This window comes from Salvia miltiorrhiza, chromosome 1 (assembly GCF_028751815.1).
Source record: "Salvia miltiorrhiza cultivar Shanhuang (shh) chromosome 1, IMPLAD_Smil_shh, whole genome shotgun sequence".
Classification (NCBI taxonomy): Eukaryota; Viridiplantae; Streptophyta; class Magnoliopsida; order Lamiales; family Lamiaceae; genus Salvia; species Salvia miltiorrhiza.
The window spans coordinates 52,450,177-52,477,673 of NC_080387.1; the positions used below are offsets into that span (position 1 = coordinate 52,450,177).

Below are 27,497 nucleotides of genomic sequence, written 5' to 3' on the forward strand. Positions count from 1 at the left end.
AGGATGCGGGTCATCTGGTCATGGTGCAACCCGATTATACCCAAGTTTTTGTGTAATTTTTACCCTCAATTTTTTTCCGACAAAGTTTGCCCGTCTAGGATGCGGATCTTGTCCTGCTAAAAGAATGCCATTTTTCTTTTAAAAACAATTAATATTGCAAAAAAAAAAATCAAATTATAATATTGTAATTGTAGCATTTAGAAAAATATGTGGACTATGATTTCGAATAAAAATCATGTTTGTCGCAGCAATTAACCCTTCATGCACATAACATACATTGAATAAATAAAAACATAAAATACGATGAATTGGAGCCGCCAGTTAACTTACCAACTCCAATGAACAAACAAATCTTGAATAAAACTAGCAATTCACACTCCAACATATTAACTTTATTATCAACAACATTCATTATTACTTGCTTCTTTCAAATTAATAACCATGCATGAAAAGCATAAATAAAATCAATTAGAAGCAGAAGAAGCTCCTTTCTCAAGATCAAGATGCATATTTTTCCCTTTCAAATCCTTCTCATTCTTGATGACATCTTCCTCAAACTTCTCATCTTTCTCAATGGATAGAGCTATGGACTCTTGCCCCTTAGGCCCCCTCACAATGTCCTCCTTCACCTTCACGTGCTCGTCGCGACGTATGACACCAGTCTCCTGCGTCTTCTTCCCCTTCTTCTTCGTCAAGAAATACCACATTGATAGTAGGCAGAAGGCCAGGAAGAAAAACCAGCCAAATGAGACCACCACGACTATGTAGACCGTATGAACAGCCATTTTCAGTTATGATGATGATTTGAGTTTATATTGTTTTTGTTGATTTGGGAATGTTGATGAAGGGAGATATGGTTGTGGTTCTCTTTATATTGTGATGAATTTTATTCATGTTTTTTTTTTTTGCTTAGAGCTATGCTTTGAAGGGTTGAGAGACTTGGCTCACATGTTAAGATTTGGTGTTGATTGCAGTGGAAAACACTCTTTCATGCAAGATTGTATTTTAGCTATGGGGAATTCTTGCAGCAACACATTTTCTGTGTAGTTCTTGAAAATCTTGTCGGAATATGAAGAGTATTTAATTCTTGAATATGGGATTCTAAGTCACATTTTTGGGGTGTTACCTACCACACCAAGGAGTTTTGTTGCTGAATTTGCTGTCATTGTGTAAGTTTAGGGACATATTACCACATTAAAAAAAAAAATGGCTTGACATATTACCACAAATTTAATGTAAAGTGGTTTTTCTGTCAGTTTGGGATGGTATATCTAAAATATTAAATACCCAAGTCAAATAATTCTAACAATATTTTTATTTTCAATATCTATCTAGACTAATCCTCAAAAGCAAAGGTCCCTTAATAATGTGAGTGACTAATACACAAGTGATGAAAAAACACAATCTTGAATAGATGTGTGTGAAGTTGGAGAAATCGATCATCCAATTAGGATGCATGCGAACCTACAACCAATATTTTTCAAGAAATTGTATGGTGTTCCAATGAGGTGAAACCCCAAATGATGTTGAACGAGCTTTCATCTATTGATTGGAAACAAATTACAAGAGCCCGATTCCTTCTAAGGAGCAAAAAACCTGCTCTATTATGCTTGACAACACAAAGTAGTTATAGTAAGAGTTCAAGAAATGCTTCCCTGAAAAGGCTGTGCAGTTCCAATACACACCCAAAAAAGTTCTAAAAAATAATAATAATCCTAACTAACTATGCTAAAAGTAACACAAAATGCAATACACAACTGCATAATCGAACACTTCATCATTGTGCCAATCTAATGTCTAAAAGAAGAAAAAGAAAAAAGAAAAAATAAGTGATTCAAGAATCTGTCTTTAGACAACGATCCACGTAAGCCTGCAGGGGGAAAAACACAAGTTTGTTTGTTAGCATTAGGAATCAAAACTACAACTTGATCACGTACAAAAATCTAATCAAATTGAAGAAGACAGATCTTTATGATAAATGAGTAATAGAACAAAGGAGGTGTCAAGATCTGCCCGATGGGGGGAAAAAATGTTGCATAAAACTCAATTTTCGTGCAAAACACTAGTTTAAGTTAGCTCGAAGAAAGGAATGAGAGTGGGATTTGGAGGCTGAGATGACCGCGAAACGAGGTCGCCTAACTGAAAGTACCGATTTTAGTCAGAGGGAAAGAAGAATAGGTACTACCACTGCACAAAAGTATCAAGCAAATCTTTCAACATGATAACTAGCTCATGCTTCGATAGTGAACTCAAACTATAACTGATTGTATAGCACAGAGTTTACCTGTACAAGTTTGGCTATTTTGGGTTCGGAGAATGAGAGATACTGCTCAACTTTCTCTTGCGTCTTTGGAACGTGCTCGGTTTGAATTGAGCTTGTTATCTTGTCCACCACCTTTTTCACAATAGTTTTGTGAACGTCTCTACTCATTCGGCCTTCCTTCCATTTAGGCTTCAGTTTGTCCTTCACAAACTCTATCAGAGCATTTTTAAACAGACGCATCCCTTTGTCATCCTTATTAGCAACACCCTCGTCAGCTTTCCCATGGCCGTCTAAAGTTTCAGAGTGCTTACCGCCTTGAACTCCCTTGCTTTGCTCGCCCGGGCCTCCTTTGACTTCATCACATTCTGGATTTTCATGTGCCGTCTCTTGCTGCACTTTTGCCCTTCCAGAATGATCTATTTCTGAATTATTTGTCGATGGCATTTTATTGCCTTCTCCGTGCTCATTACTACTACTTCTGCCATTCTCCACAGAACTGAATGGATCGTGAGAAACTGTAACTGGATTGAGCTGTATACTGGTTGTGCAGTCAAGTGGAACATAGCCAGAGGCATTAGGCGTAGAAAGCACCATCCCTGTAGAATTGGAGACTTCTTCGACTGGAGTTTTCGTAGAATGTTGATTCTCAAATCTTTGATTCAGGACAGGAGCAACCTGCTGAAGAGCAGTAGAAAGGAGAGTGTTTGTATATTGAGCAGACTGCTGCTCACTGATAGCCAAATTCGGAAAAGACAACGAGGCATTCGTCTCTGACATCCCTGCCATTTGGATAGCATTTTGAAGTTTCTGAATCTGAGAGAAATCCAAATTAGCAACCTGGTGCATCTCAGCCCCATTCAAGTGTGGCATCTCTTTGCTACCAGCTTTCATGGAAATAGACGAATACCCAACAAGTGCATTTTCGCCATTTTGATGTGAGTTCTGTGCAGAAACAAAAGCTGGAACACTGGCATTTCTGGAGTCTTTAACCTCATCAATAACGTCAGAATGAAACAAACTTACCACGTTGTTTTCTACTGCTCCATGGTTCTGATGTTGAATATGTGAACCTGGAGAAACATTCTGCTGCCAGGTATTCAAGGGAAACCTTTGGTCTACCTGCAATTTGTTCGTATTTCCATCCTGATTTTGCAACTGTGAACCATGAAACACGAGGATGTCCTGTTTGGCCATCATATTTTCCTCAATAACAGATTCAGTAGTACCCACATCTCCATCATAACTGACATCTCCTGCACGATGTACAGGCACTAAATTATTTGTCTGTTGTGGCAGTCCCCAATTTATGTTCTCGTTTCCCAAACTGTGGCTCGTTCTATTGTTTTGTCCTGTATTGCTGTTGTCAACAGTGCTGTCTGTAACTGTAACAGCAGAACTATTCCTACCAGAAGGCTTCAAATCGTCAGAGATTCTGCCTGCATCATCCCATCTCAAACCATCCCTCTTGTTAACCTTGTCACGTGCGCCACGGTCATTGTCACGTGAACTACGGTCATTGTTGACCTTGCCCAGCCGGCCCTCTAGACGGCTAACCTCGTGAGAGAACCTGCAATTATCCCGATCACACTTCCCTGCTGCAAAATACTTGCAAAGCGGGTTCCTGTTTCTGTAAGGTTGGTGCTCAGGGTCCCTATCCGAGGAGGAACGTTTAGTACCTTCGATAGAAGTTTCATCAGAAGCAACGTTGTGAGAATATCTGCAAGCATCTCCCAACCTACAATTACCCTTAACAATGTATCTGCACGGTACTGCATTTCTACTGTTGTTTTGAAATTGCTCATCCTTTCCATGATAAGGATCAGAAACATCACTCCTTAATTCAATCCGAGGACCTCTGCTGTAAGACTGTCTAGAATCATTTCCGTGATCTGCTCTAATTCGCCGACTCTCCGACGTGTCCCCTCCTCCAAGGCCGCCATCCCTGTGACTAGTGTTTTTTGGATGGAGATATTTGCTAAAACCGTCTCTCCTGCCCCTTCCTGAAGCAAAATCTGCTTCAGTTGATATCTCAGATAGACTTCTCCTGTCACTCCATCCAGAAGCTTGATGTTTGTAATCTCCTAAAGGGCTACGACTTCTTGTCCAACCCCTTGCATCGCTGTCACTTCTGCTTCTGCTTCTACTCCCTCCCCTCGCTCTTTCCCTTTCCCTGCCCCTACTCAAGCTCCTACTGTGACACCTGCCTCTACTCCTGCTCCTGCTTCTACTCCTACCCCTTCCTGGATACCTACAAAATAATAAGATAACAATCAAACATGCACATTCTTCATGATCAACAAAAAGAATGCATCACAATCCCTACTTTTCCTATTTTCTTTCAGGAATTTCATAAAAATAAGATTCCACTCCATGTGCCACTTTAATGATTAAAGGTAAAAGTTATTTTGTTATATATTACCCCAAAAAAAAAAATCAATGTTTAAGCACTCGGTAACATTTCAGCATAGTTCAAACTGTGGCAGGGAAATATTATTTTGAGTTACTTGTAAACTGAGAGAAACTAGAAGAGGGGGGGGGGGGGGGGGGGGATTTTGGCAACAGCTTGTATGAGGATTGAGGAAAATATTAGAAAACAACAATCCACATTTCGTAATCTTATTAAGTGATAATGACAAAAAGAAAGGCAAGGTCCACAATAAATCCCCAAGAATTTGAACATTGCAATTGATGAGTATTCCTTCAAAACCACAGTAAAAATAAGAAGTGTCTGTCAGCATAAAGTGAGGTCAGTTCAAATAGGATTGGCAGCCATCTCTAAACCAAAAACATTGGCATGGATAACACAGTCAAGACTCAAGCTTCCATTAATACAATATAGAATTACAGATTGATGTACCTGCGAGAATGGCTTCGGTCATCTTCAAGAAAGTGGTTATATTTGAACTCAGAAGACATGTCGTGATAATAACTGTCTTCACCACCTATTTCCTTTCCTTCATAAGCATTCTCTCTACCTTTGGCAAAGCTGCCATTTGTCCAAGCAACTGGGTCTTCGTGAATTGATTCCATAGATGGATGACCAGAATGATACCTGAACTTCGGCACTCCGTGGGATCCAGATGCAGGAAATTCATGATCATGTTCCCTATCATGACTGGGATGTTTGTCCTTACCTATCCAATTATGATTTCCGATAAAAGGCTTTGTTTCTGCTTCCTCACTCCACAATGATTTGCGTTTTCTACGTTCACCCATAGAGAACCCTTGCTAGCAAAAGCTTGCAGTATATTTTCCCTCAGCTCATGCAGCTGGATCTGTACAAAGAAAGCAATATCGCAAAACTCAGCATTCTTGCTCCATTTCAAGTTTACCAAATGTTATCTTCTTGGAAATTTTACTCAACCATCCTCAAAGAAGAAGCACAATTAAATGAAACAGTCTTCACGTCAAAACATAAGACTTCTGCACAAACAAATGAAATGGGTGTTTTTAAATATATCCTAGAGTTGAATCATTTCCAGCACAAATGAAAGCTTCATTCCCGTTGATTATAATATGCCTATGGAGTAGCTTATTCAACCCCACTTTGTGCCTAGACTATCCACACATTGTTGACGGTGCATAGTCCTGAGTAAGTAGAGCATACAGCGCCTAGAATTGACCCAGTTGCTCAGATAAAAGGATGCTAACTTTTCACTTATGGTCAAGTGGAAATGTAGGAGGAACTGGAGAGCATTCCCATTATATGATGTCAACCTCACAAAAAGCTCATCTGAAACAGGGCCATAATCCCAGTTAAAAAATCATAATGAAGTTATATCCTCAGATATTTCTTTAACCCTGTAGATGCATGCATGCACTTTTTTGCTAGCTCTGTAAAATTAGTGAGCCATAATATGGGTAAACAGTCGAGTTCACATACATATTAAATGGCTTCTCCAGAAGTTACCAATACAACCCAAGAAAAGCCACTCGACTTTTAGCTTTAGGTAACATTCACAGTCTTCCAAAAAATGCTATACTCAAATCAATGTCAAGAAAGGTTTTAACACTTCAAAAACATTAGTCCAAACTTTGTTACAGGTAAACAAGCCATTTAGCAAACAAAATTAGGTTATAAACACTAAGCCCTAAAAGTATTGGAAGGTGACTTCTCGTGACTTGAAGAACATCAAGTGCCTCAAGAAACCAACGTTCTACAGGTGTAAGAAAACAAATGCAGAAAAAACAAATCATACAACTGTATCAAATTATTCAATTTATGCAGCAATCCGTATTTTGGATCAAATTGAAGGCAAACAGATAATCCCCAAACTAACAACTCCTCTTTTAATTCCAAATCTGGCTCAAAGTTAACAACTTTCAGCTCCGCCTTCACAAACACCTAGCACTCGTTAGCTCAATTTGCAGAAAACCACATAATAAAATGGTTCAAGTTCAACACAGAAATCAATATAACCAAAAACTAATTAAGCAAAAGCAAAAAAGAGAAAAAAAATCAAGGACGACGAAATTTAAACCTTTGAATCTAGTAACCAAACCCTCGCGAGCGAGCTAGCTAGAGAGAGAAAGGGTGCGTGTCTCGGATTTACAGAGAGAATTGACTCAGTGAGAGTCGTTTGGTCGCAGGTTATATGCGAAGGTAGTAGAAATTAGGATAAATAAATACAAATGGTAAATTTACAAATAAAGAATTACAATAACTTATTTACACTCGTCCAAATAAGTAAATTAGGGTTCATTATTCTTTCTAAGTATATTTTGCTAATCTCTAATTAGGTCTATTAATGACAGAGAATTTAACTACCGTCGATGCACTAAAATGTGCCTCATAAATTATTATCTACGAAACATATCCAATGAATCGGTTCTTTTTCTAATCTAACATGGTTCACTTTTTTAATATAGAATTAGTAGTACTTGCTGGATTTGAAAGAGAGAAAAAATATCAATTCATTGAGTATATTCTTGTAAATAATAATTCTTATTGTAAAAGCTAATAATTAATTATAATTAATCGATTCTAATTAATATTTAATAATAAATGGCGAAAATTATAGTTATTAAAAAATGATTTTACAAGTCCTAATTTCGTTATAACTAATTAATAATTTATGTGACTTAAATAATTATATCAATATGGTTAATTGGTTTTTTGTGTAGGTATATTTCAATAGATTTCACAATGAATATCTATATTTATACTTATATAAGAAAATTATTTATAAAATTTGATTTACCTATTATTATTATTTATTTAATTTTAAAATAACAGTGTAGTATAAAAATGCCAATATTATACTCCTCTGGTCCACTTGGCCAATAAAGAAGTAAATAAATACAGTAAATTATTAATTAACCCTATGATTGGTCACAAACGGAAGTGAAAGATAAAAGTTCTATCATGCTACGATCACAAGTTGCACCAATATAAAGCCATATTCCATCATTGCATTATTCCCTCTAAAAAACAAAACAAAACAAAATCATCATTATATTCGTTCCAAAATACCACAAAATGAAATTAACTCAAAATGTGAATACACAAACACAGCAAAATTATTCTTGTTCATCACAAACACAAAAAACAAAACTAGCAAAGAAAAAAATGCAGCAATAACAAACTAACAAAAGTCTGTCAACTTGAGGTGGTTGATGCCGACTGCAAAGTTTTGCTGCTCTCCGTTTCTCTATCCTCAATGAAATAATCCTGAAGAGCCGTCATCTCGATCTTGTTCGATCTCAAGCTCTTGATCGCCGCCGCAGTCGCTAGGGCGCCCGCCACCGTTGTGATCACCGGGATCTTGTATGCGAGCGCCATTCTCCGGAGCTTCCGGCCGTCGATCTGGTCGAGCTGGTCGCCCGAGCTCGTCACCACCATCATCTGGATCTGCCCATTGGCCATCATGTCAGCAGCGTGGGGCCGCCCCTCGTGCATCTTCAGCACGCGCTCGACAGGGACGCCTCTGAGCTCGAGGACGTGGGCAGTCCCGGACGTCGCCACGATCTTGAAGCCGAGGCTCAGGAAGGCCGTGGCGATGGGGCCGAGATGGGGCTTGGTCAGGTCGTTCACGCTGAGGAATAGCGTCCCCGAGAGCGGCGGTTTCTGCCCAGCGGCTATCTGCGCCTTTGCGAAGGCGATGGAGGCCTCGTAGTGGATGCCCATGACCTCGCCCGTGCTCCGCATCTCGGGGCCGAGGATGACGTCGGCACCCTGGAATTTCTCGAAGGGGAGGACTGCTTCTTTCACAGATACATGCCTTGGAATGACCTCATCTGTGAAATGCAGGTCTTGAAGAGACTTGCCGGACATAACCAGCGCTGCATACTTAGCCAGCGGATGGCCAATCGCCTTCGACACAAATGGGACGGTCCGTGACGCCCGAGGGTTCGCCTCGAGCAAGAAGACGTCCCCGGAAGCTGTGATTGCATACTGACAGTTCATCAGTCCACACACTTTCAAGCTCTTCGCCAGTTTCGTAGTCCAAGACCTTATCGTCTCCAAGCACGAAGACGACACCGTCTGTGTGGGAAGCATGCACGCCGAGTCCCCTGAATGAACACCAGCTTGTTCAATGTGCTCCATTATCCCACCAATTACAACATTACCATACGAGTCAGCAAGTGCATCAATGTCAATCTCGATAGCATCAGATAAGTACTTGTCGACCAAAACGGGGCGATCGGGATCCACTTTCACTGCAGTTTCGAGATAAGTAATGAGCTTCTCGTTGTTGTATACAATCTCCATTGCACGGCCACCCAGAACATACGATGGTCTAACTACAACTGGGTAACCAATCTCCGCTGCTATAGCAAGAGCGTCTTCCTCGCTCCTTGCGATTCCTCCCTCCGGCTGCTCAATCTTCAACTCCGTCAGGATCGCATTGAATCTCTTCCTATCCTCAGCAGCATCAATAGAGTCAGGCGATGTGCCCCAGATGCGAACAACTCCGGAACCACTTCTGCATTTGGGCTTGTGCTCATCTATGTATTGTTGAATAGGAAGCGACAGTTTCAATGGAGTTTGTCCACCAAATTGCACGATAATGCCATCAGGCCTTTCCAAGTCGATGATGTTGAGAACATCTTCCACCGTCAGAGGTTCGAAGTAAAGCCGATCGCTGGTGTCATAATCTGTTGACACTGTTTCAGGGTTGGAATTCATCATGATTGTTTCAAAGCCTGCATCCTGGAAGATAAAAGAAAAGAAAAAATTCATAAGGAAGTATAAAGAAGATAACTATAGTATTTATCTTTGCACTAACTGAAGCAGATCCCTTTTGGAGCTTCACAAATTACTCTCCCCAACCCGGGCTTATCCGGGGCCAAGAATATTGGCATTCTTCATACAAAAGCCCTTATATATTTTATTACCAACACAATGCTAATATCAATAAAATTGTTTTGCTACTATCATAAGGGCATTTAATACCTTATTGTGATCTTAATCATCAAAATGGCATAAATTATTTATCATCTCAGCCATCGTCTCAAAATAAAAGATATAAAATTTACAAGCTATAGTCATAATTGCTAATCAAAAATAGACCACATGACTATAATCCATTGGAAGATTTCAAAGCTGTTGTTTGGGGAAATAAAATGTAAATGAGAAGACTTGATTCAAGCACATTAGGAGATTAAATTATCACAAACCTGAAGGGCAAATGACGTATGGCAGCAGCAGTAATCAAATTCAATTCCCTGCCCGATTCGATTTGGTCCTCCACCAAGGATCAAAACTTTTTTCTTGTTGGTGGGAGCTGATTCGCACTCAATCTCATATGACGAATACATGTAAGGGGTATCAGCCTCGAATTCTGCTGCACATGTATCAACTCTTTTATAAGCTGGTTTAACACCGAAAGACAGCCTCTTTGATCGGACTTCCCTCTCGGTGGACTTTGTAGCAAAAGCTATCTGAACATCACTGAAACCTCTCTTCTTCACTTCCCAGAAATCATCCTCAGTCAATTGTGACAAACCCCGTGCCAAAAGATATTGCTCCACTTCTACAAGTTCTTTAAGCTGAGTGAGGAACCATGTGTCTATAAGACTCAACTCGTGGATGGCATCCACTGACATTCCTCGCTTCATGGCAGCATATATGGAATAAATACGATCCGGGCTGGGTACTCTCAGGCTGTATTTTAGTTGTTCCCAGTCCCAGTCAAGTTCCTTGACCTTCCCACATCCCCATCCAGAGTGGCCACATTCTAGCGAGCGCACTGCTTTCTGAAAAGATTCCTGAAATGTCCGACCCACAGCCATGGATTCGCCAACAGACTTCATTTGAGTAGTCAAAATAGGCTCTGAGCCAGGAAACTTCTCAAATGCAAACCTCGGTATCTGCACTCGAACATAAAGCATATATGAACAACATGTTTATTGGAGTAACAAGATAGAGATTGATGGAAAAAGGGAAAATGAATATTACCTTGGTTACAACATAATCTATAGAAGGCTCAAAACTTGCTGGTGTCTTCCTAGTGATGTCATTAGGAATCTGATCCAACGTATACCCAACTGATAATTTGGCAGCCATCTTGGCAATTGGGAAACCAGTTGCTTTAGAAGCCAAAGCAGATGATCTCGAAACTCTAGGGTTCATCTCAATGATCATCACTTCTCCATCTACAGGATTAACAGCAAACTGAACATTTGAACCACCGCATTCAACTCCGATTTCCCTGATAATCGCAATAGAATAATCCCTAAGACGTTGGTACTCCCTGTCTGTCAAGGTCTGTGCCGGAGCAACAGTGATGGAATCCCCCGTGTGGACTCCCATAGGGTCGATATTCTCAATTGAGCAAATAATCACCACATTGTCTGCCAAATCTCTCATAACCTCGAGCTCATACTCTTTCCACCCCAACAGAGACTTCTCCACCAAAACCTGTGATGTCACGCTGGCTGCCAGCCCCGACTTGCAAATAGCTTCAAACTCCTCTCTGTTATACGCAATCCCACCTCCCGTCCCACCCAATGTGAACGCAGGCCGGATAATCAAAGGGAACTCCCCAATCCAATTAGCAATCTCGAAACACTCCTCCAACGTTGTCCCAATACCCGAAGGAGGCGTCTTGAGCCCAATATTCTTCATCGCCTGCTTGAACAACTCCCTATCCTCAGCCTTCTTGATAGCATCAAGCTTTGCCCCAATCAGCTCCACTCCATACTTCTCAAGAGCTCCGCTCTCCGCCAAGGCAACAGCAAGATTAAGCGCAGTTTGCCCCCCCATCGTGGGCAGCAGAGCATCTGGCCTCTCCTTCTCGAGCACTTGCTCCACCAACTCAGGCGTCATAGGCTCAATGTAAGTCCTATCCGCCATCTCCGGATCAGTCATTATAGTAGCAGGGTTCGAATTAATCAAGATCACCTCATACCCCTCCTCTTTAAGAGCCTTGCAAGCCTGCGTGCCCGAGTAATCGAACTCGCAAGCTTGCCCTATAACAATAGGCCCTGCACCTAGGATCAAAATCTTCTTAATGTCGGTTCTCTTACCAATATTTTCAGCACTAAACCCCCCTCCATTCCCTAAATCACCACTACTCCTACCACCACCACTCTCATTTTCAGATTTCACACAATTCAACACCAAATTGCGAGTCGACAAGTATAAATTACTCGAATTCTTGTCCGATGCTAGCCTCGATTGCCGCGAAATGCGCGGAAGAGGCCTTTTTCCGGCAGGCAAGTAACGATTGGTTTGAATAAACTTACAGAATACATTATTGCAGCTATGCAGGGACTGACTCATCTCCTCTCAAACCCCGCCTTTCTCTTCTTTCAAATAAATTAGCAAACCCCTGCGCAGAAATCCAATCAGAAAATAGGAAACCAGTAATTATACGCATGGCAGCGACGGCGAAGGGGAAAATACCTGGCTGATGGCGGCGGAGAGAGGTGAATGATTGGCGTTACGTTGTCACTGCGAGAGCGTGCGATGGTGCAGACAGAGAGAGCTGTATTTGTATTTATAGTGATACTAGGGTTTCAGAGATTGTGTTAACGGCACTCTCTTCATGGTAGTAATAATTAATTATCTTAGTGGGGAGAAGAGCTTGCATGCTTACAAAAAAAAAATACTCTTAAGGGTTCAACTCTTTATGACACTGTCTTTATATTTTTTTATTTAATATTATTAATTTATCAGAAAAATACTATTATTATATAATTTTTATATTTTAATTTATTTTTTCATAATTTTGTATACAATAATTATTTTATAAATATAAATTAAATATAATTTACGTCTTTAAATTTCTTTATTTAATACTGTTAATTTATCAAAAAAAATACTAGTATTATTAAGTTTTTATATTCCAGTTTATTCTTTCATAATTTTGTATACAATAATTATTTATAAATATAAATTAACTATAATTTATTATTTTCATCGCATATCATTTCAAGTTAATCTCTGTTCGATTTTCTCTTTAATAAATACTTTTTCTTCTAGCTCAAGCGGCAAAGTTGATGTACTCAAAGACTCTCATTTATGAGAGGTCTGGGATTCTTGGGTTCAATCTTGTCTACGTGCGGGTAATTTTCTCATCTTTGTATGGGTAGTGGTCCTGGCTGCGTACGATTATTTTTTCACCTTTGTGTGGTATAGAGGTCATCACCTGCGTGCGGATTGCTTATTTGATTATATGCTAATAGATACTTCTCGTAATTCTAAAAAATAAACAAATATTTTTTCTTTATAGCAAAAAAAAAAAAAAAAAAAAAACAAAACAAAACTCTTTCTAATTTAAAAGCTCTATTATCCACTTATTTTAACAATTTATAAACTATTAAGAAACTACATTTTATAAGCTATTTAAATATCTTATAAGCGGTTGCAATAAGTTTTTTAAAGTAAACTCAGCCAAACATTTTCTTAATGAAAGAGTATAGTCAAATAGTGAAAATAATTGAATATAAATGAACTTTGTAATTAAATTTATATTTATCTTTAAAATATTTTTTTTATCAATAGAAGGAAATGTATATATAATTAAGAGTAAAAGGACACTCAACTCTTGCACCAAATAAATCAAAGCAGATCATACTTTGATTACACTTGCAAGCACGCTCTAGGATCTAAAATGCAATCAACAATATATACATCAGACAAATTTAATTATTTTGAGGATCTTCACGATCAAACTTTAATCTTTATCTCGTCCACCACTTTGGTAGGCTCATGCAAACCTCCCTAAAAAATAATTGTATTTCTAGTTTTTCATATTGACCACACCACCCCTAACCTAAATAGTGACGGCTATTCTTGAACAGTCTCGTTTTTTCTAGAATCTCACAATGTTGGAGAAAATAAGTAATGGGGCCATTAAGAGAGTTAAGTAACGAGAGTTTTTTTTTTTGAAACCAAACCATCATATTACTTCAAATCTGCCAATACAATAGCCGTAAGCCAGCTAGGGAAAGAAGATGTCCATACAACATAATCCGGACAAGAAAGCGAAAACTGGGCGAGGCAATGCGCAGCGCTATTTGTCTCACGAAACATGTGACTCACGCGTATAAGGCTATTCTCTCTGGCGAGCTGCAAGATCTCGCAGATATCCTGAGGAAGCAGATTTTCCTCTTCATCTTCGTTAGCCATTACTCTAGCAGCGAGCATTGAGTCAGTAAAAATTGTTAGAACCGGGTACACGATCGAGTGAACTTTTACAACTCAAACTAAACAATCGTAGCTAGGAGACTGAACTAAGAAAATAAGCAAATTAGAAATAACAAGGAAGCTGGAAATAAAATACAACGAAATAAACAAACGTGAGACTGAACTAAGAAAATAAGCAAATTAGTGCTCACGGTGTTGGCGAATCTTCCCCAAAGGTAAAACGACGACGTCTCGTTGGATGTAGCACCACAATCCGGCGAGCTCCGGCGAACGTAATGGAATCGAGGGCTGAGCACAAGAGTGATTTTAGAGAGTAGTAGAGTATGCAGATTTTTCAGTAAACAACAATGCCATGCTCTAGACCTATTTATAGGCTACTCATCAAGGGGGAAAATAAAGACTGCATTATGGGAATTAATCCACATAAAGCTGCTGGGATGTTACACAAATTTGAATTCAGAAGTTACAGAATTCATTCTGTATCAATTCCAGAATTCAAAATGATGAGTAGTTTCGAAAACTGCTACAGCTTGGAGAAAACTGTTCTGCTTCTTAAGGCTGGAAGATTGGGCTTCGCGGGTTGGGCTGTTACAAAATCCAATCGGGCCGAAAATAATAAGTCCAACAAGCCCAAAAGTAATTTGTCCAAAAAATTATATAGTTTGGACCCAAACACCACCCAAAGCACCAATTGCCAAGATCCAAGTCCTTGGCCGCGGCCCGTACCCGACCCGCCCATCCGGCGGCGGCGGCGGCGTCGTCCGTCCGATCGATCATCGATCGTCGGCGGCGGCGCGCGTGTGTGTGCGCGCGAGGCCAAGGCCTTCATCCAAGCCCACAAGTTATTAGCTCCATGAGCATAGCTATTCTTATACAAGAGTATTCTTCCCTTGTTTTCCAATGTGGGACAATAACACTTCACAAGTGTTATTTCCCTTCTCAACATCCAAACTTTGATATACAATATCTCACTCACCGGAAATCGGTTTTGAGACTTCAAGTATACCACGTTCATCTACTCGAGACGTAGATTAACATCCACTAATTATTTCAATTAAATAACAAATATTTAGTTAAATAATTAATTCCAGAAATGGTATAAAACCATATTTCCAACAATCCCCCACATGAGTGAGAAAGCTGTATGCAGATGTATGCAGACACTTAGCTCAGTCCTCTTAAGAAACAACATTGCATTTGGAAAGGTAGCTTGTGGCTTTGAACCTACCATAGTCAATCTTATCGAGTATACCGGCGGCCTAGTGGATATGGTTCCTTGAACTAGTCCTCCTCGGTGTATACTTAGTCAACAATATTGACACAATATTGCTTCAATCCTCATTCGTTCTTACGTTTGTGTCCATTACGGGCCTTGGAACACCCCTTTGGATTCATAAGTGTTTCAATCGAAGCGGCCACTCTTCACACTTATATAGGTAACTCTTAACTCAAATATCCTGCTATACTTGTGTAAACACAAATTTTTTGTATTTCAATTTGATAAAATACAAAAGTGTTACAAAGATAATTTGATAGATTTGAAGATAGATTTATGCGGGTTGCAATATCTAGTTAATCCTCTGATTCTTCTCTTCCATTTGATTCTTGAATAAGCTCGAAGGTTCTTGAAATACTTGTTTTGATGACGCCAATCCAAAGGACTTAAGTCATGATTTTGGATTGAACGTTGAACTTGATTTGATTTGAGAAGAACGTCCTTAGAAATTTGTAAGAACGCCTTGAAGCTTTGGGACTTGGTTGATTTGATTTGAGGAAGATCGTTCTTGGAATTTGTAAGAACGCCTTGATCACTTGAAGATTTGAAGGTTTGATCACTTGAAGATACTTGAAGAATACTTGAAGATTTGAATGCTCAAATACTTGAAGATTCGAAGAAGACTTGAACGCTTGAAGATTTCGAAGGATACTTGAAGATTTGAATGCTCAAATACTTGAAGATTCGAAGAAGACTTGAACGCTAGATAGAATTCTTCAAGATACTTGAATACTTGGAAGAATACTTGAACTCTCCAATTCTTCGCCTCTTTCAACTTACGATACTAGAGAGAATTCTTTGGTCTCTTCGATCTTCCACTCCTTCACGTTGTGATAATGAGCACCCCAACACCTCTATTTACACTACAAGAAATTAAGGGTTTTAGCCACACATGGATGTGTGGCTAAAAGTATATTTATGTGTCACTGTTTCTTTTTACCCACACATAAGTCAAATGTCAACATGTGTGGGTAAAACTTTGTAAAGAAAGGGTATTATCCACATATATGTATATGTGTGGGTAAATCACCAAACATTTACCTACACATATATATGCCACGAATAATATATTTTATGTGTCGGAAAAGATATTTATGATATACTGCAGCGATGATGTGGAAATGACATGGCATTTACACGTGGCAAATTTTATGTGTGGGTAAATCATCAAATATTTACCTGCATATATATGTCACTAAAGATATATTTATATGTGTGGAGAAAAATATTTTTTTAGTAATTGAATTTTAGAAAAAATATTACTATTTTCAAATATTATATTTTATTAGTCAACTATAATATAATCATAATCAAAAATAAAAAATTAAATATAATACTCAACACATTAAATTTAACAAGAATATCATACAAAACATTTACATAAAAATATTCAACAAAATCAAAGTATATGTGCGAAATGACTAACTACATATAATTATAAATATCTAAATAACTAAGCACTTAATCTACAACTCGCGATTAATCTAGGACTGATAATTTTTCTTCGAGCTCTTGATCAAAAGCAATTCCATTGTACATTAGAATAGTTGAACATTGGTTAACCATCATGATAACTTTTTGAATTACTCCTGTCAAGATAAGAGAAACACAATATTAGTCAATATACACAATTTAACATATTGTAAAGTACATATAACAAAGTTAAAATAACCTGAAAAATATAATTGCTCCAATTGTTAGTTTAATCCATTAAGTGATTTCAATTTTTGAAAGAATCAATTCTCAAGCTAGAAGAAGCAAGCGTGAGTTCGAGTGGATAAAACAAAGTTGCTGGGCTATAAATTATTTCCGTAACTAGATTTAAAAAAATCACTTCTTTATGTGAGAACAACATTTATATTGAGTGAAATACATATACATGAGTTTAGTGCCTTATGATTTTTAGACCTTAAGAAGAACAACAGAAAGTTTGGTCCAGAAGTTAAGATATTAAGCTTAGTGATTCTTACTATTAAGCTATCAGACATTAAAAGAAATCAGAGATACAAACCTTGATAGATATGACAAAGTGGCCACCAGCTTTTAGGAAATATGATGCATTTAAAGCCAAATTTCTTTCCTGTAGGGGATAGAGTTGTCAATTGGGCCGGGCCGGCCCAGCCCGAACCGGCCCAAGCCCGGTATGGGCCGGCCCAGGACCAGCCCACTTGATCGAATGGGTTAGTTGGGCCGGGCCAGCCCTTTGAAATGGGCTCCATTTGGGTTATTTATCAAACCCAAGCCCGGCCCAGGACCAGGATCGTTAGAAGCCCAGCCCAAGCCCGGCCCAGGACCAGGACCAGGCCCAGGCCCAGCCCAGGACCGGTCCAAGCCCAATAATTTAGGTTAAATATTATTTATATATTTATTCCTCTTATTCAATATTCAATTCCCTACACAATTTAGCAATACTAAAATATTAAACCTATTTAATTTCCTATTCAAATATGTCTCCAATTCAATCTTCTATTCAAACTTATTAAAATTTAGTGGTTGTCCATATATCAACGTGCACATTATTTATATGATCCATATTATAATTAGTTTTTTATTTTGACAAGGACCATTTGTCAAATATATAAATAAGCTCAAAATAATTTAAAGATAATGATTACAAATTTAAAACAATCTAAAATTGAAAACTCATTCGTACCCAACAGAAGCTCATTCGAAGTACAACCCAGTATAAGCCCATCATACTCGACCCAGCATAAGCCCATGTGAGGCCCGGCCCATTTGAGGCCCAAGCCCACTAGACATGTGGTCCTGAATCGGGCTGGGTTCGATATTTTATAAAAAGCCCGGCCCAGGACCGGCCCATTTCAAATGTGGGCTTGGGCTGGGCTGGGCCTAACTCCTTACGGGCTCAACCGGGCCTGGGCCGGGCCGGGCTGGCCCAGCCCAGTTGACAACTCTAGTAGGGGATGAATAAATCAAATACTTCAAAGTCGAAAAAAAGACTTGATATCATATTTATTCAAAATCCCTCAAACCATTTGATGCATCAATTGGTAAGGTTTGCTAGCTAAACAAACAAACAAAACAACCAACAATAGTTGGACACAATTTACATTTAATGAAGCCACATCTTAATTTACCAATATTTTTACACTACATATTTCTACACAATTTACAAAGTGATAAGCTGACACTCCTACAAAGCTGAAAACATGAGCCATTTCCTATAGTTGCAAGAATAGTCAGCAACAATCCCTCCAATAATAGTTCTTCACCAGTTAGTTAAACATATTTTTGTTTCTATCAGCATATATAAAGGAAGATAAAGCAAGATCTGTCAACGCCAATTCAATCTAATTACATAAATCAAATCTTATTTGAGAGATGACATTTTACTTGAAATTAATGTGTGAGAATGCAAAGAAGCAGAAGAAGTTCCAAACCAGTGCTCAGCTTGTCTTCTTCCCCCAAAGAAGCCGGAATGGATGAAGCTCAGAGATAGTTTCCAAATGCTGCTCCAATTGCTATTGCAGGTTAGTTTCACTGCATATATATATAATGCAAGTATTATAACTTGCGCTTGAATTCTAAGTGGAGAGAGAGAGAGGAGGGGAGAAAGAGATAACTGACTCCATGGTGAGAAAAAGCCTAAGAAGATCATCCCCTTCTACGACTAAAATCTACCACAATCAAGAAAACATTGATCAAACAATTAACAATAATACTACTAAAATCAAATTTAAAAAAATACAATGACCCAGATCTAGGGTAGGAGCCTCTCCGCCGCAACGCCGTCTCCCACCAATGCCCCTGGATCGCCGAAATCCACCACCAGGTTGCCGCCCCCCTCCACTTGCTCCAACCTCAACTTCAACAGCACCTCATCGCCTATCCTCCTCGCGCTGTCGTCTCCCGATAAACAACCCATGAAAGGAAAAATTAGAGCTTTGTTTGGAGTATTTGGAGAGGGATGTGGGGATCGCTTGGAGTAACTGCCGAATATGTGGAGGGTTTTAGTATCTGGCGGTAAAATGAAAACTTTTTGCGAAGATAGCGGTAAAATAAAATGTTTTCTAATTTTTGTGGGTAAATGTTTGTTTTAGACTTTTAGTTTTCAATAATTTTATATAATTGCATTTTTTGGCAACAATTATCATACTTGTATATTGCTTTATTATATATAACTTTCATAAAAAAGTACAATATTATTAATTAATATAACATATTTAAATTTTTAACCAATTATTCATGGAAAAGTATAATTAATAATTTTTCATGAGTGTAAATTTATATATATCATTTCATTTCATCTTTACGAAATTAATTTTAATTATGATTGAGAAACTTGTCCGACAATTTTAATTTCAATACTTGAATTACTTATTCTAGATTTTGAATCTAACATCTTAAATTAAATTTATGATGTAGCTAATGATTGTTATTAATTTGCCACATCAGCGTAATTGTATTTATATTAAGAATTAAACAAAAAATAAAAATAAAAATAAATGTGACTAAATCTTTTTACCCACACATAATTAAGTGTCTTTAACTATTTAAAATCATCTACTGAATTTACCTACACATATTCAATTATGTGTGGGTGTATTGCCACACATTATTATGTGCCACAAATTATGTGTGGCTAAAATTTCCACGTCAGCATAAAATATATTAAGAGTTAAACGGAAAATAAAAATAAAAAATAAATGTGACTAAATCTTTTTACCTACACATAATTAAATGTCATTAATTATTTAAAACCGTTAAATGAATTTACCTACACATATTTAATTATGTGTGGCTATACTGTCACACATAATAATGTGTCACAAATTATGTGTGGCTAAAACCCTTAATTTCTTGTAGTGTTATAGATTTTAGAGATGGGATTCGTGGGCTTTATGGGCTTTGGGCCTCCATGTATGGGCCTTAGGGCCTTAAGTGGCCAATAAGCCCATTAATTCATTTTATTAAATATTAATCATATATATCTATTTAATTAGGAATAAAATCCCATTTAATAAAATAGAAAATATAATTGAATATTTAATTCATGAATTTACACGTGCCATGATTTAATTCGACGACAAATTTAATTGCCTACAAATTGCCCCATCGAGACTTGTTTATGGACGAAATGTCTTTGGTAATAGACGAGTCTCGAAATTTATTTTGATAGTTTAAACTCTTATCGAGGAGTTCTTGATTTGATTTTGGAATTTTAAATAGTTTATACTCGTATTTAGGAGTTCTTCATTTGATTTTGAAATTTTAAATAGTTTATACTCGTATTTAGGAGTTCTTCAATTTCTTTGAATTTATAAATAGTTTATACTCGTATTTAGGAGTTCTTGAATTTCTTTGAATTTTGTAAATAGTTTATACTCGTATTTAGGAGTTCTTCAATTTCTTTGGATTTATAAATAGTTTATACTCGTATTTAGGAGTTCTTGAATTTCTTTGAATTTTGTAAATAGTTTATACTCGTATTTAGGAGTTCTTCAATTTCTTTGGATTTATAAATAGTTTATACTCGTATTTAGGAGTTCTTGAATTTCTTTGAATTTTGTAAATAGTTTATACTCGTATTTAGGAGTTCTTGAATTTGGATTTGAATTTTAAATAGTTTATACTCGTATTTAGGAGTTCTTGAATTTCTTTGGATTTATAAATAGTTTATACTCGTATTTAGGAGTTCTTGAATTTCTTTGAATTTTGTAAATAGTTTATACTCGTATTTAGGAGTTCTTCAATTTCTTTGGATTTATAAATAGTTTATACTCGTATTTAGGAGTTCTTGAATTTCTTTGAATTTTGTAAATAGTTTATACTCGTATTTAGGAGTTCTTGAATTTGGATTTGAATTTTAAATAGTTTATACTCGTATTTAGGAGTTCTTGAATTTCTTTGGATTTATAAATAGTTTATACTTGTATTTAGGAGTTCTTGAATTTCTTTGAATTTATAAATAGTTTATACTCGTATTTAGGAGTTCTTGAATTTCTTGAACTTTGTAAATAGTTTATACTCGTATTTAGGAGTTCTTCATTTGATTTTGGAATTTTAAATAGTTTATACTCGTATTTAGGAGTTCTTCATTTGATTTTGAAATTTTAAATAGTTTATACTCGTATTTAGGAGTTCTTGAATTTGGATTTGAATTTTAAATAGTTTATACTCGTATTTAGGAGTTCTTGAATTTCTTTGGATTTATAAATAGTTTATACTCGTATTTAGGAGTTCTTGAATTTCTTTGAATTTATAAATAGTTTATACTCGTATTTAGGAGTTCTTGAATTTGAGTTTGATTTTTTTTTTTTTTTTTTTTTTTTCAAACTATCAAAGGTGGTCCAATACTCTTAATTTGTGCCCATTTAAACGAACTTCATTTTATGGGCCGATCAAGAGAAGTCTGGGCTTAATTATTCTCCAACTTTAAATAGTCAAAGCAATTAATTACAAGCCCAACTCCACACGTTTTTCTTAATTTAACCAAATAGGTATTCTTCAGCCCACTTCCTCAAATGAATGGTATTAGATATAACTTCAAGCCCAATACTCTTAATTTATTTAGGCTCACGTGATTTTCTTCCTTTCTTTTGCATGGAGCCAACTCAATCAAGACTAAGAAGGAACTTTAAAGTTGGTATAGCCTCCAAACGCATTGAATGAATATTGGGACCACATCCCAGCTCATTGAATGAATCTTGGGACCACATCCCAGCTGTTCTGCAAGTTGTTGCAAGAGCCGTTGGTAGCACAGCTGGAGCCTCATCATTTTTGGCTGTTAGGTTTAGTGTTTGGTAGCTAGGGTTTTTGGTGAGAAGTTTGCTCATAAATAGAGTTACCCAGTAGCCGTTTTCACTCACAAAGTCTGAACTTAACATGCTTCGTTTCTTCTCATTCTTTCATCTTTCTTGTCTCCATCTCTTTCTTTCTTTAATCAAAGAATTTGGACTTCTGCGTATGGCATCTGTCATGGAGTCGGGTTGGGCTTAACTTGAAGTTTTGCTCCCTATTCTCTTCGATTTCAAATGTTTAGAAGAGTGTTTTCGGAATGCCGAAGGGAATCGAGGGCAGCCGGAGGTGCAGCAAAGAGCTTGGCAGCATTAGCAGCGAAGAGACCGTGTCTGGCCGAGGTAAGCTTCTTTGCAGCCTCTCTTTTATTGTTTCGAGCCTTTGAATGTGCAGGGTGTGCTTCTTTTAACTTCTCTGTTATGCTTGCATTCTTACCCTTGTCTTGTTCATATGAGCTGCACTTTTTGAAGAAGTAGTTCTCTCTAGGATTTTTTTGTTGTATGAGTTGATGTAGAAGACTCTAAGAATACAACTTTCCTTCAGTTGCAGCCATAGCCTCTGTTTTTCTCTTGTAATCATTCCAGTTAGCTGCCATTTATTGTACTTCTTATGATGCGCAGCTTGTTGAAGAGATGGAACGAAGGAGAATGAAGTTATGAGGAGGCTGTTGCTTTGGCGGTGGAGGGAGGAGAGCAGAGAGCTTCTCACTGCCATTCGCCGATGAATCAGTGGCCTTAAACTTGGGGTGGTCCAGGCTGGAGAGCGCCAAGGAGGTTGTAGCTGATCATGACTGGAGGTCTTTGGCGGCGACGTTGCTCTAGCGTGAGAGCTGCAGAAGATGTGGCGGTATCGAAGCTTCTGCACCACAGAGATTTCTCTTTCATGTACTTCACCTGCTGTCTCTGCCAAAGGATCTTCTGCTGCAAATCCATCATCTTCTGCTCCTTCCCTCCGCCCTGCGCACGGACTTCTTCAGCCCGTTTTCGAGCGCCACCAGCTCGTCCATCTCCCTGTGCAGAGTGGCGGTCATGGCCACGAAGTGGTCCAACTTCTTCATCTTCGAATCCACCTCCTTGGCGCTCATCATCAGCCAGTTGTGGTGATCGCGCCCGGCGTTGGCGAACTCCTCGAACAGGCGGTCGAAGCATCGGAGAGAGGTGTCCTCACATTTCTTGCTGATGCGCCCCACGGACTTGGCCACCAGCCGGAGATTCTCGGCGAGCTCCGCGCAGGCGAGGCCTAGAATGAAGCCCTCATCGTTTGAGACAATTTTACGAACACCTTCCAGGCATATCGACTCGCCTCGCAACCGGGCTATGTTCTTGTCGGAGAGGGATTGCCATAGATGGAGGAGAAGTCACAAGGGGAGCAGATGCTGAGATCCTTCCTCACACACAAGCTCGTCAAATCCAGTTCGTTGAGCAGGCAGACGTCGAAGCTGAACATACCCTCGCCGCAGCCGCCGGTCCTGCACAATCCCGGGCTGCAGAGCTTTTCTGATCTTATCTTCTCAATGTTCTCCAATGCCCAAGAAATCGTATCTGCTTCCGTTTCAGAGGACTCCAAGTTTTCACCGCATCATTATTTTTATCTCACCGGTGGTGGCTTTTGGCTTTGGTTTGCAGCGGTCGCCGGTTATCTGAGGAAGCGTTCCGACGTGAAGGAGGGCACACATCGCCGCCAGACTTTGAAAGAGGCGCGACAGATCTTGGAGGAAGGAGGGCTGCTGTTTTGATTTTGCGGGAGAGATGTTGGGGTGCTCAGATCGAGGCAATGGTGTCAGTCACCTGTCGGTTTTGCGGGGAGAGGCGGCCTCGTGTGTGGCGGGTGAAGGAGACGGCGCTGCGTGGCGTTGAACGGCGGCGGGAGTGGCTCCTTGTTGGCGGTGCTCGGTTGTGTAAGGAGAAGAGGGAGATATCGAAGAAGAGAGAGCGCTCGCCGGCGACGGTTCCGCCATTAAGGCAGTGGCGGCGGCAGAGAGGCAGCCGAGAGAGAGTTATTATGTGTGTGTTTCACAAAGGAGCCGAGGGGAATCAGATCCATGAGAGAGATCTGTGTTGAGTGAGAAGGAGATTTGGGCCCCTTCTTTGGGCTCTCTCTTTTTTTTTTTTTTTTAATTAGGAAGTGGGTTGAGGTAATGATTGGGCTTCCCCTTTTTTTAATTAGGAAGTGGGCTACTTGAAATAGAAGTGACTTGGGCCTCCCACCTTGTCTCCTCTTTACTCGGCCAAATAGCAATCTAGGTCCAAGAGAATTTGGAGAGAAGGAAAAAAATGGTTTTTTTTTTTTTTTTTTTTTACCAAATCTTGAATTCACCTTTTATTAATAAAAGTAAATTTCTAAGTCTGATTTTTTTTTTCTTTTTCTTTTTCTTGTAGTTGGTGGCCGCAAGAACTTAATGATGGTGATCTTCAAAAGACTGATGCCTTATTCCATCGCTGTATTCAAGATGGGCGTGGTCTCATTAACCAACTTCATGGCAGATTTTGCCCCAAACGAGATGCTTTGAGTATTTGCAAAGTTCGAAATCTATTGTCTTCTTTCTTTCAGTCTTGACATCTCTATCAGCCCGACTAAAGACCATCCTCAGAGAGTTCATCCAAAAATCTGACAGCAGCCTATCTAAGACTTTATTTGAGTGATGTTTACTTTGCACTTCAGGTGGCTCAATTGGCTTTTAATCAGATTTCGGGTGCGCTCGGATCTGGGCCATTGTGAGTCCAACTTTTGAAGATTGCTGGTTACATTTTCTCTTTGCGCGCATTCGAGCAGGCTAGATGACTCAATGGTGTTCTATTATGTTTGGCGAACATGTGTTTCAACTCCACGAGCGCATTCAACTTTAGCTTGGAGAGAAGTGAATTTGTCGATGCATAGCCGACCTCAATGCCAGATGACTCAATTCTTTGACAGGTCTTGGGTGCGCTCAGGCCTGGGATTGTTTGAATCTGGTTTGAGTGAGGTTGTTGTTATGTTTGGCATCTCATGAAGTTGGGAGAATTCTGCACAACGGCTCGAGAAGATTGAGTATTTTCTTCTTGATGCTTAAGCCAAGGAGAATGAAGCCATCGTCCGAATTGCTTTGATCAAGGAAGTGCTTGCTATGATAGAGAGGTGGAAGACAGAGATGATGTTGTCCTTCAAGCAAGATAGTGCCTCCTTTCATATTGTCCGAGGTGCAATCCCAGAATTCAAAAGAGATTTTGACAAACATAAAGTTGCACATGTTGATGAGGAAATGCTGCGGAATTTTGAAGACTTCAGAGTCACTTTTGATATCTGCTCAGAGAACTTTGGAGGATCAAGACTCATTTGCTTAGTATTGGTGCAAACCGCAGTTTCTATCATTTCTCTCTTGATGATTCTTATTTGGTTTGTGATGGATATTTTGACATCTTCTCCAAATGCTTGTGCTTCTTTTGATGGCTTGATTTTCTTCCCAATTTGAGACATATTCGGCTTCACATAATCAACTTAAATCATAACTTTGATGATATAAATTGAAAAGAGCCAAACACAATTAATGACTGAACCTAGAAATTATCTAAGCTGCCTACGTACCCTTTTGAAAGGGATCAAGTCAAAACGTAGTTCATATGATCAACGGGTGTTTGAGATTGGGTGCCGTGCACAGTTTATACTCATGCGGGCCAGGAGTAACATGCAGTTTAGGCTCGTGCGTCAAGGAGCTGTCTTCATACACTCCATTTTGTTGCTTTTCTTCATATGACTCATTTTTTGGCTTTTCTGCTTTTCTATTTTTTTTTGGCTTTTTATGCTTTCCATTTTTTTTGGCTTTTCTATTTTTTTTTTTTTTTCTGTTTTTCTATTTTTTGGCTTTTTTTTTTTTTAAATAACTATACACATATATACATGCTTCAACTTCTACCACCCTTCAAGGATAGTAGTACTTCAAGAACTTTCCGTTGAGAGTGATAACAATTGGCCTCCTTGCAGCGAGGGCCATGTCTCCAATTTGAAAAGAGGGCGCTCGCACTGCTTTGTTGAAGGATCTTGAAGGAAGAGCTTGATAGTATTCCAATTTTTGCTGGACTTCTAGTCTCTCTTCATCCAGAGTTTCCAGTTCTTTGGGGCTTAAGTGCGAATTCTCTTCTCCAACGACCATTTTCTCGCAGAAGGTGATATGGTTTGCTGTGACATCGTCTTCATCTTTTCGGCGAGGATCTTTGCAATCAAAACACGTCATTATGCTTTCATTTCTCTGGCGTATGAAGGCTATATTCTCTGCAACGCTTGTTGTGATAACGCCACTTCTAACGAGACTTGCAATTTCACGACGCACTTGACTTTGAGTAGTATGAGGAAGAGGAACTGGATTACTAGCACTATTAGTAGTGTAGTAAGAGGAAGCCACACTTTCTCTATCTTCTTGATCTATGGCATCTCGTGTGAAGATGGTGGTCTTCATTTGAGCTTTCATTTTTTCCCACATGACATAATCAAAGTGGTGTATCTTTTCATTCGAGGAGGGATCAAACTTCTCCATTTCTCTGTTATGTGCAGTTCATCACTCCCTTTTGTCTTGCTTCGTTTCCATGATTTGCCTTTGCCAAGTCTTTTAAAGACAGATACTTGTTGAGCTTCTCTTCTACCCATCCTATTGAAAATAGAAACCCTTTGGGTTCTCCGATTGCTTGAAGATTCCAGGAGATGCTTGGTGCAAGCATAGTTAGCAGTGGCTCTCTTGATGGCAATTCGAATGGGGCTTTGCACTGTATATCCCAAACCTGCTTTGGAGTTTTGGCCTGCGTTATCAGTCTTTTCCAAATGAGACCTTGACATAGAGCTTTCTTGAGAATTGTATCCAGCATTCACGAGGAGTTTATATGCATTCGGACCAAAGTGCTTTGAGAGTTCTTTGTTTGAAAGATCTTCATGCTCTGTGATGCTACTTTGCTTTGGTCGGACAAACCCTTCAAATGGTTGGAGAATTGGCTTCTTGGCATCAATCTTCGTTAAAGGCATGGTGAATCCTTCCATCTTTAGAAAAGATTCTTCCTTCTTTTTCTCCTGGCAAGATCTCAACTCGTCATGTGATGTATCATCTTTCACCATTGAGACTTTGGTTCTTTCCAAATAGAACTTAGCATCAGCAAAATGTGATTCTGCTTCCGTAAACGGCTTTTGATCACCAACCACTTTTCTTACGGCGCCATTTTGATAGTACTTGAAGCATTGGTGCAATGTAGAAGGAACAACACCATTTTCATGAAGCCATGGTCGACCCAGAAGTATATTGTAGGACGTCTTGGCATCGATAACATGAAGCAACGCCGTCGAATCCATGTCCTGCATCAGCAATCGCAACCTTATAGTTCCAAGAGCTCTTTGCCCTTCATGATTGAAACCTTGGATCATCAATCGACTTTTTGACAGCTCATCTACTTGGATTCCCAATTGCTTCAAAGTCCTTAGTGGCAAAATATTGACCGCTGAGCCTCCATCGATGAGAATTCGATTGACTTTCTGCTCCTGTGTATAACAACTCACGAACAATGGCTTGTTATGAGGTTCAGATCCAAGCTGCAAGTCTTCATTGGAGAATGTGATTGCCAATGCATCATCATCTTCATCCAAATTTA

At 38.8% G+C, this 27,497-nt stretch overlaps 3 protein-coding genes and 1 long non-coding RNA gene across 6 annotated transcripts; all 4 read right to left on the reverse strand.

The window, feature by feature from the left end:
* Window positions 1-220: 220 nt before the first annotated feature.
* On the reverse strand, window positions 221-889 carry LOC130993366 (protein TRACHEARY ELEMENT DIFFERENTIATION-RELATED 6-like). The gene has a single exon (XM_057918231.1). The coding sequence runs from the start codon at window positions 783-785 to the stop codon at window positions 465-467; it is 321 nt and encodes a 106-aa protein (XP_057774214.1). The 5' UTR covers window positions 786-889; the 3' UTR covers window positions 221-464.
* A 632-nt stretch (window positions 890-1,521) lies between these two features.
* LOC130992155 (zinc finger CCCH domain-containing protein 55-like) lies at window positions 1,522-6,917 on the reverse strand. Of its 3 annotated transcripts, XM_057916696.1 has the most exons (5): window positions 6,745-6,878; window positions 5,915-5,996; window positions 5,121-5,538; window positions 2,285-4,511; window positions 1,522-1,870 (listed from the first exon to the last, which is right to left on the reverse strand). In XM_057916696.1, the coding sequence occupies exons 3-5, from the start codon at window positions 5,477-5,479 to the stop codon at window positions 1,835-1,837; spliced, it is 2,622 nt and encodes an 873-aa protein (XP_057772679.1). In that variant the 5' UTR covers window positions 5,480-5,538; window positions 5,915-5,996; window positions 6,745-6,878; the 3' UTR covers window positions 1,522-1,834. The 3 variants fall into 3 exon arrangements, with proteins under 3 accessions (XP_057772679.1, XP_057772670.1, XP_057772687.1); XM_057916687.1 differs by lacking the exon at window positions 5,915-5,996 and having other exon boundaries at window positions 6,745-6,917; XM_057916704.1 differs by lacking the exons at window positions 5,915-5,996; window positions 6,745-6,878 and adding an exon at window positions 5,628-5,889.
* A 785-nt stretch (window positions 6,918-7,702) lies between these two features.
* Window positions 7,703-12,275, reverse strand: LOC130992086 (carbamoyl-phosphate synthase large chain, chloroplastic). Its single transcript, XM_057916562.1, has 4 exons — window positions 12,114-12,275; window positions 10,665-12,039; window positions 9,884-10,576; window positions 7,703-9,416 (listed from the first exon to the last, which is right to left on the reverse strand). Exons 2-4 carry the CDS (start codon window positions 11,988-11,990, stop codon window positions 7,863-7,865), a joined length of 3,573 nt encoding a protein of 1,190 aa, XP_057772545.1. The 5' UTR covers window positions 11,991-12,039; window positions 12,114-12,275; the 3' UTR covers window positions 7,703-7,862.
* A 4,172-nt stretch (window positions 12,276-16,447) lies between these two features.
* LOC130993465 (uncharacterized) lies at window positions 16,448-19,933 on the reverse strand. The gene is made up of 4 exons (XR_009091674.1): window positions 18,724-19,933; window positions 18,537-18,636; window positions 17,147-17,215; window positions 16,448-16,724 (listed from the first exon to the last, which is right to left on the reverse strand). It is a non-coding gene; the product is annotated as an uncharacterized LOC130993465 (long non-coding RNA).
* Between the last annotated feature and the right edge of the window lie 7,564 nt (window positions 19,934-27,497).